Here is an 8,535-nt window from a genome sequence, read left to right as displayed (position 1 = left end):
AGTACCGCTTTGAACGTTGGCCTTATTCGCAGGCCACCCACTCGAGCTGCTGGGGTCTTTGCAAGATGATTGTCGAAGATGTAACACCATGTACCTACCTTATTGTAAGATGCGCAGCGTTCAGCAAAGAAATATACAGCATACTCAAGTGAACCACGGCGGCTACATGATTCGACGGCCCCTTCATGTTGACGGCCGCAATTTTGTTCTCTTGTATATTATACCATTGAATCTGTACAGAAAAGACAGTACTTCTAGCACATCTGTTCAACCTTCGACGACATTATCTTCGATTTGACAATGTTCCATACATATGTATGCCAGGCGCGACTTCTCGGCTTCGAACCAGTATCATTCTTTCAGTCTTTTAAGACAACAAATCCTCTTGACTGCTCTCATTGACGCTATGAGGTTCGCACAAACAGCTTCTTTGATGCCGAATCAGTATTTAATCACATCCTGAGACACTGTGAGACACATGCAAATTTGTCAGCCTACAGTATACTCTTGCGAATGTCATCATATATCATGCATGATTTCTCGCTCTCCAAAACACATTCAAGCATTTCCTCTCTGGTTTATCAGCTACCTGCAGACTCAGATCTTGATCATGAGGTCCGTTCCTTATTTCATTCACTCAACATCGCACATGATGTTCCACATTCCACAGGATGAAGAAGTGCACGGCAATTGTCACAGGTGAGTGAAGCACATGCGCATGATGACTCGGAATGCCGACAGTAGCCACGACTTCACATGCACGCTGGAGGTCTGCAGTCTACAACATGGGCAATGCTTGATGTATCTTTTCATAAAACTACTCCTCGACTTCAGGTATTACATCCAACACTGGACTCGTGCTCACAGCATTCCAAATTGTCGTTCGAGGTCCAGAAGAACACTGCGAGAGCAAAGCTCGCTGTTAACCGCTACAACAATTATCGAAGCACCTTCATTAAGGCGTACACGATCACGACCAGCAGGGACTCTTGGTATCAAGGCATGATGGTCGCACATTGATTACCTTCGAATCAAGTCTAACACGCTCATAGTATCTTTCATTGCAGAACACAGCTGCTTCGCCAAAAAACATCTGGGTCCAGTTCATCTCCTGCCGAAAGTGCGATCCAAGGCATTTCCTGATGCGATGGGGGCGCTGTGAGGCGTGCTCATGTTGCTGCATGAAACCTATGATTCTCAGAGAGAACGAGAGGCAGAGCAGGTGAGGAAATGCACACCCGCTTCGCTGAGCACAGAACGCTGTCGATGTCGTCAGGCGGCTCTCTCTCGCACTTCGCTTAATATTGCGTTGGAGATCGATCGTACATCTTTCGTATCGCGGTCATCAGCCGGCGATGAATGTTCTCATTCGAGAAGATGCCTGCTAGATCGTGAGGGCGCTGCAGGAATAGACCAGGATATATATGTAGCCGTCGCTAGTGCTGTTGTGTCGATGATGAATGCGCAGCCAGTGACAGAACACCGAGAGGAAAGAGAAAGTCTCCATACCAGAAAATTCCGTGCCACTTGAGCTTCAGTACAACGAAGCTGAAAGCATGATGAGGCTGCAGTGGGAGACAGTTGCAGGCCATCTGTTTGGGCCCTAATCAATGCTGGTTCCAGGCCTTATTTAGCGCTGAGATAAACTTTGATAATGCTCGAGGTAGGTGGCTGCCGACATCCGCCCTTCGAGTTCTTATTGTCACACCAATCTCGACAACATCTCAAGTGCAAGCGGCAGTGGACAGTCAAATCACCCGAAGACCTCAGAAGCACCATGAAACTTCCTCACAGGAACAGCCGATCTGATGCATGAAGTTGAACGACGCCGACGCCACCAGATGATTCGAAGACATACAACAAAAGCATAAACTTTTCTCTCGTCATACCATAGCAGTCCAGTACTTCAAAGGCACCAATGAACCAACTCCCCACGCCCAAGAGCTTTGATTCCCCATCGCCCAAAGACTGCAAGGACCAAGATGACCAACAACAGCCACCACCCCAACAACAACAACACATCTACATCCAAGAAACGCCAAAAGAACGACTCTACCGCATCTCCAAACTCCTAGAAACAATGTCCATAGCCGACGTCGACGCAGTAAACGACCGAGACTGGAGCCCCTCCTCGGCACTCTTCCAAAACAAAGCCACATACTGGGAAGCATCCACAACAGCAACTCTCTCGGTGAAAAAACTCTCAGTCCAAGGCTTCGTCGACTCGATAAAGAAAAAAGTCGCAATGTCTCCCGACTTCAGACTGCGCATCATAGATTTCACGACGACGGTGGATGAGGGGAAAGGAAGGGCGGAGATTTTCGCGAATATGGAGGTCACGGGGGATTGGAGTGGTGTTGCGCAGAGGAATGTGACGCATTTGGAGTATCATTTGATTGAGGGACGGTGGTTGCATGTTTCTCATAGGACGATGCCGGGTATGGATCCTATGAGTTTGAGTTTTGGGTGAAGGGTGTGAGGGAGTTGATCAATGAGTAACTCAGGCAGCGCGAGTTGACCTACAGAATAGGGCTGGCGGACGAGCACCAATTGCAAAGGGTTCTGGGTCTACTCAGATGCTCTGGGGAAAAAAATGGTCGTGTGACTTCAGAAGCTGCATTCAAGATCCTGCGCCACGGCAATGGGCAGTCTGGACAATACCAGGAGCGAGCGCCCTCCAAGCCACGCATCCCCAGAACTCTGCTTCTGTCCTTAGTTGTGACGAGGAAGCTCTGCGGCTGTCAGAATAGCAGTCAGGACAGCAAGCTACTGGAGGCTGAGGCCATTTCTCGCCCAAGCTGCGCTTCCTGTGATGGACTGCTCGACCCAGCTGCCCCGAGAAACGCGGTTGGGACGCAGCAAGAGTCCCCCAATTCATATAATGAGGCGGTGATCACGAGTATATCTCTGGAATGTATTAGAAACTTCAATTACGGTCTGCTAGCATTTATGCTTATAGCAGGAGGTATCTCACGCTTCCGCCCCAATGCATGACCTCCGCTAGGCGCACTGTGAAACGCCTCAACGGGAAATCGGCAGCCTTTTCAAAAACAACGCTCATGCAGTGGCGACACCCTCACGCCGTCGGATGGTGAGCAATAAGTCATCCATAGGGAAAATGGTTGCGAAGACCTTGATCTCCTCGCTAGTTGGAGTCTTGGTGTGCTTCCAGTCATAGCTGGCGCTGAACTTGTGCAACATGAGCATGAGGTTGAGTGTAGCGTACGTCTGGCCAAGACAGTAGTGTGGACCAGTACCGAAGACGAGCCAGTTCTTGTTGCCCTTCTCCTCTGCATCGCCGATCGTCCATCGTTCGGGAACGAACTCGTCGGGTTGCTCGTAGACGTCTGGGTCGTGAAGCGAAAGCCAAGTCGATGGGACAATCATACTGCCCTTCTTTGCAACGTAATTGGCTTCTGGGATTGGGAAGTCCTTTTTGACAAGGTATGGAACCATGAGGACTGGTGGGCGGTAACGAAGGGTTTCCTTGACAACTGCTCTCGTATATTGCTGCGAGAAAATGTCAGTTCCTCAGTCGCTTTTACGAGCTGCGATATCGATCACTTACCATGCTCTCAAGAATTTCCAGGCTGATTGGCTCATTTGGATTTGGGTGTAGTCTGTCGCCTTCTTCCCGCACCTTCTGCATGACATCTGGGCGATCTGCCACGACCTGAAGCATCCACGAGCAGGCGCTTGATGTCGCATCTTGGGAGGCGAAGAGGAAGGTGAAGACAGTCATGGAGATCTCCAAATCTGTGAAGTTCCTTAGCAGCATTGGTGGCTTCTCCTCATCTGGCACCTTCTCGCCCTTTGCAATGCGCTCTCGGTATCGCTCAGAAGCAATCATTTGCATCACCCAGCGATCCATAATACACTCCGGCTGAGCACCCTTCTGCCTCATTCTGACTTTGGACTTGGCAGCGCAGTTGGAGAAGGCCTCGAGCACTTTGTCGGCGCATTTCTTTCCGTACCAAGTCTTGGTGAATGGAAGAATGATGGGGAAGTTGACCAGCTCAAGAGCTGCGGTGATCAAATAGTAATCGTCCGCAATGCGCTTGACTTGTTCCCGGCTCATGTAGTGTCCAACGAAGGTACGGCAAGACACAGCACACATGATCTCACGAAGCTGGTACACCCATGGCTTTGGCTCGCCTGCTGCCTCGCTTTCGCGCAGGAAGTCCTCGAAGTACTCGTTGTAGACCTCCTCTTGACCTGGCAGGTAGTTCTCCAGCGCCTGCCTAGTGAACAAGCCATTGAGACCCTTGCGATATTCAACATGCTCCTTTCCATCCAAGAACACCCAATTCTCTGGACGCAAGAGTTTATGCGCTACATCCACCACGCATGGCTTGACGTACATCGGGCTGTTCAGGACCTTGCGGGCCATGTCGCGAGTGGCTGCGATGACGACAAATTTGTGGAAGACGGACACGCAGGAAAGCGGACCAGAGAGCCATTTGGTATGGTATGCGGAGAACTTGGGGTTGACACTTTCAAGGAACGGTCCAACGAAAGGGATTTTCCACGCGTCTCCTGCCAATGGGCCCTTGTGTTGCCAATATGATACTGTATGGAAGTCAGCTACATCCTTTCTCCATTCGCGTGTTCCAGAGCTCTCTAGGCGACTTACACTGGTCGTAAACTATGGCTGCCAGGAAGATGGTCAAAAACACGCCAAACCAGCTCACCGGCGTGAAATTGTCGAAGGCTTTGCTGACGAAACCGGTTTGCAGCGAATCGATAGTCGCGTGGATGGTGTTTGGGTGGTGTGTTGCCGAGGCATTGAAAGTTTCCATGACACTCGCCATGCTGGCGATCGCGACGTGACCGGGCGCGGGTGTGCGCACTCGGCTGTCAGTGGTTTCGTGTGCTGTTTGCCTCCAATCACAACAGTTCTGTACCTGGGCCTGGAGAGCTTGAGTAATTCCTCCTCTCTGCACCGCCGATCCTCGATATCGCAGGCTGTACGATTTTTGGCAGGAGTCCAGGTGGAGGCAAGAAAGGGAAAAGGACAGAGGCAGAAAGAGGAGAGCGGATGGCAGAGACCGTAGCCGTGGCCCCGGAGCTCATTGCTGTATTTCCAAAAAGTCGAACGATTTCTGATTATTCATGCTCTGGTGTGGCCAATGACGGGCCTCGCCGTCCCTCGCGTAATCTACCCGGCACTTTCTCCATCTCACTCACTTCTCCATCTCACTTCTCCATCTCACTTCTCCATCTCACTTCTCCATCTCACTTCTCGTGTGATGAATCATCATGATGTCCGCTATCTTTTGAAAATTGATCCGGCTTCCTCGTTCTGCATTGGTATGGACTCTGCCTTCACATAAATTTCATTGCACCTGCAGGACGACGCCTTCCTCCAGCCAGAGCCTACTTCAGCAACGAGAAAGGGTCCGTCTTGCTGTGGGTCGGCCCGAGCACAATCCGGATCAAGGTGTCTGCTATTGGTCTTCTTCACTGGTTCCAGATTTATCTGGTGTGATCTCGATGGAGAATCGCATGATTTGGGGGATATGAGTGTGATGAGAGAGGTCACAAGGTGAGATGATCTTCGTTCGATGACGCAAGCTCCATCTACAGCCAACGATTTCAGGGCTTCAAGGCCAGATTAGAATACAGGGGGATGATCTTCCAATCGTGACAAACTTCAAAGCACAGCTTAAGAAATCAGGGCCTGGCAACACCGGCAGAAACATAAAATTGCACAGCCAGAACTAAGAGACCATTGACGGCGTAGGATGGTGAGGATTGACGCTACATCGCGGACGAGGGCCTCATTTCTGCGTGCTCTCACGGTGCGGTAACTATCAAGTTGCACATATGTATTCGCGCCAGTAAATCTGCAATTCCACGAAACTAGAAATGGAGTCCTGACGGAGAGGCATTCATGTCTACCGCAACCTCTTTCAGCCATTCACTCACTCCCCTCCTGATTTGGCAGAGCAGGCTCCACCAAACATATCTGCCCATACTCAAGCCCTCTCAACCTCCTCACAATCCTCTCACCAAAGTCCATTCCAGTATACTTCACCGACACGACCGAGAACATGAATTTCAACTTCACATCTTCCCGCTTCCTCAAAAAATCCCTCGCAGCTTTCCAACTCCCCTTATCAAGCAAAACATGTTCGTCATCCACATCAAGGCCTAATCTGCAGAAGAATCGAAGATCTTTGCTCGGAGCGGTCATGCCTGATCTGTCTACGACTCGTCGGTGTAGGAATTCGATGACTTCGTGGTAGGTGATAGAGTGAGGGAGGAGGATTGCGTCGGCTTTCACTGTCGCTAGCTTGCCTGAGCTCATTAGGTGGTCTTCGAGCAAGCGGCCGGGTTGGAATTGTTGGAGTTGGACGATGATGGGGATGCACTCTCGATGTTAGCTTGGCTATGAAAGGGTTTACCCATTGCCAACGTACTCGCCGTCCTTCATTTGCTTCTTCGTAACTTGGCGGACTGCCAGGATTCATATCGGTAGTGGCGGCCATGGGAACAGAATTGCGTGGAAGTCCAGGAAAGGAGAAGGAGGAGCGTTTGTGCATCTTTCCCTAAGCTTACACTATGGTACATGGCATCTGATGCATTTCCTCATCACCGTGACTGGAGTTTGCTACCGTGTTCACGGGGTTGTGAATTTTGTGATGTACATTGCTCATGTCTAGTGCCGCTGTGAAGAGCGCGGTGCATCAGTCACAAGAAGTCCTGCGCGTGCCCAGTGGCCATCATGCTTCTTCTCAGTTCCGACGTGACACAGGCCGCGCTGGATTGCTCAAGAAAATGTGCATCTTCGCCATTAGTACTCAACTACGATTTAGAGACATGGACGTCTGCCAAAGATGTCACAATTTGAAGTCTTTCCTTGTCAGCGTCTGCCAGCGGTGCATTGCCAGGCCGATCAACCACGATGGACTTCATGCCTGCGCGCAAAGTATAGTCAGCAATCATAAACTCCAAAGCAAGCATGGGCCATCAGTAGTCAGAGCAAGAAAGGTGTCTTGCTCCAGCTTGAGACCTTGGTGGCAACAGCGTAGGAAGAAGCGCATCTCTCGCCGCTGTGTGGCGACATCGCTTTGACTCACCAGCTTCGATCGCAGCATCAACCTCCTTCACGTTATCACTCAAAAACAGCACTTCTTCTGGCTTTCGCTAGGGTGATGTCAGTCATCGCTCTCGTATCTCTGCTCTCACCTTTTATGACTGCCTCGCCTACCTTCAACGCCTCCGCTATCTTGCTGTAGCTAGTCGACTCGGTCTTGAGGCCGGCATTAGTCGTATCAAACCAATGAGGCTCAAACAAATGAGTCCAATCTTCCGTGCCAGCAGGCTGTAGTGAATCACTGCCTGATCCACTCTTATCTGCTGCCTGTTTAGCAGAGACTTTTCCAGCATCTACAGCAGTAGCCTCTCCATTCGAAACGATGATAGAGTCATCAGGGTTGACATCACGGTCATTCGCCTGCGGCGGCTGCACAGCCTCATCGTCATCGGTTGTGGCCTGCTTCTTAGTCGGATGCTCTTTGTTCGCCTGGACTTCGGCATCTTCTGCCGAACGGCCACGTTTCCTCACAGAAGATGACGCCGCTGTCCCAGATGCGACTTGCACGTGTCCAAATAGCAGCTTCTGGGCAAAGATGGAGCCGGATGAGTAGATGGCCAGTTCGAAGCCGGAGTCTCTCCATTGCCGAAGCTGAGGGACCACATCCGGGAACAGTTCTGTTCCGTAGGCACCGGTTTTATAACCGGTTTCCCAAAGATAGCCTTGCAGGTTTTTCAGGTAGGCGATTTTGACGTCTCGCTTGGTCAAGTCTTCCACGTGAGCTTGCAAAGCGCCTGGTGACTGGCGGTGTTCTTCCGGGAAGGCATCACGGTATTGTGCAAATTCTGGCTCTTCCCACTTGGTGGCGAGGACTTGAGGTAGAGCTTTGATAGCGTACGGAAACCTGCAGGCGGAGAGGATCAGTGAACCACGAGTCGTATGGTAGGAACATTGAATAGGAGATCTTTGGGAGCAATGAAGAGTGGTGAGAGTGACCTACAGCGTGTCTTTGACAAACGCGATTGAGCATACCGTGCCCTCTGCGAAATGTCAGTATCGGGCGACGTTGTTGCATACTGTACCTTTCGAACCTATGTCGAATAGAATGCACTTTACGCCTTCCATTTTTGGCAAAGGCACATGGGAAGGGAGGCGAGATTGTTGTGTGGTGTTGGTATTCTCGTAGAAGCCCAGTAGGAAGCAGCTGGAAAGCATCCTGGCTCACTCGGCGAATCATAAGGCAATGCCGACCGGACCTACCGCAGGTACAGAGTTACCTTCGCAGCCAAGCAGCCACGAGGCACGAGCAGCCTTGAGGTTGGCAACACGGCTGGCAGATTATTCTGGATGAGAGCTGCGTGGACTGACACCTCGGAGCGGTACGCTGTGGAGTTGACATTATTGAGCTTGCCATCTCGCAATGGGAACGTGTACAACCAGTCAAGCTATCATACAATGCTTCCGACGGCGGCCTTGGTTCTGCATTCTACAGAGTA

At 50.8% G+C, this 8,535-nt stretch overlaps 4 protein-coding genes across 4 annotated transcripts in view; 2 read left to right on the top strand and 2 right to left on the bottom strand.

Moving 5' to 3' along the window:
* The window catches only part of MYCFIDRAFT_186892 (uncharacterized protein), a gene marked incomplete at both ends in the record, with an annotated part of 4,835 nt that extends 3,909 nt beyond the window's left edge, over positions 1 to 926 (top strand). Inside the window, one exon of the mRNA XM_007925784.1 lies at positions 835 to 926. Coding sequence (XP_007923975.1) covers positions 835 to 926 — 92 coding nt within the window. The remainder of the gene's footprint in view (positions 1 to 834) is intronic.
* Positions 927 to 1,740: 814 nt separating this feature from the next.
* Positions 1,741 to 2,994, top strand: MYCFIDRAFT_206962 (uncharacterized protein; the record flags this gene model as incomplete). The annotated part of the gene is made up of 2 exons (XM_007925783.1): positions 1,741 to 2,466; positions 2,505 to 2,994. Exons 1-2 carry the CDS (start codon positions 1,919 to 1,921, stop codon positions 2,992 to 2,994), a joined length of 1,038 nt encoding a protein of 345 aa, XP_007923974.1. The 5' UTR covers positions 1,741 to 1,918.
* Positions 1,741 to 4,972, bottom strand: MYCFIDRAFT_49450 (uncharacterized protein). Its single transcript, XM_007924350.1, has 3 exons — positions 4,634 to 4,972; positions 3,569 to 4,569; positions 1,741 to 3,510 (listed from the first exon to the last, which is right to left on the bottom strand). The coding sequence occupies exons 1-3, from the start codon at positions 4,809 to 4,811 to the stop codon at positions 3,058 to 3,060; spliced, it is 1,632 nt and encodes a 543-aa protein (XP_007922541.1). The 5' UTR covers positions 4,812 to 4,972; the 3' UTR covers positions 1,741 to 3,057.
* Positions 4,973 to 6,807: 1,835 nt separating this feature from the next.
* MYCFIDRAFT_29854 (uncharacterized protein) lies at positions 6,808 to 8,080 on the bottom strand (the record flags this gene model as incomplete). The annotated part of the gene is made up of 5 exons (XM_007924164.1): positions 6,808 to 6,920; positions 7,083 to 7,149; positions 7,214 to 7,291; positions 7,571 to 7,943; positions 8,040 to 8,080. Coding segments are annotated over 5 exons (672 nt in total), but the record flags the coding sequence as incomplete, so codon positions are not given.
* Positions 8,081 to 8,535: the final 455 nt, after the last annotated feature.

Source organism: Pseudocercospora fijiensis, assembly GCF_000340215.1.
Source record: "Pseudocercospora fijiensis CIRAD86 unplaced genomic scaffold MYCFIscaffold_2, whole genome shotgun sequence".
NCBI classification, from domain to species: Eukaryota; Fungi; Ascomycota; class Dothideomycetes; order Mycosphaerellales; family Mycosphaerellaceae; genus Pseudocercospora; species Pseudocercospora fijiensis.
This window is presented reverse-complemented; position numbering and strand designations above follow the sequence as displayed.

What these genes read in the sequence shown, in the direction of transcription:
- MYCFIDRAFT_49450 (XM_007924350.1), bottom strand. Translation starts at nt 4,811, where the DNA reads ATGGCGAGTGTCATGGAAACTTTCAATGCCTCGGCAACACACCACCCA. An exon ending in AGCCATAGTTTACGACCAGT is followed by an intron (nt 4,570 to 4,633) that starts GTAAGTCGCCTA and finishes ACTTCCATACAG; the next exon opens with TATCATATTGGCAACACAAG. An exon ending in TGGAAATTCTTGAGAGCATG is followed by an intron (nt 3,511 to 3,568) that starts GTAAGTGATCGA and finishes ATTTTCTCGCAG; the next exon opens with CAATATACGAGAGCAGTTGT.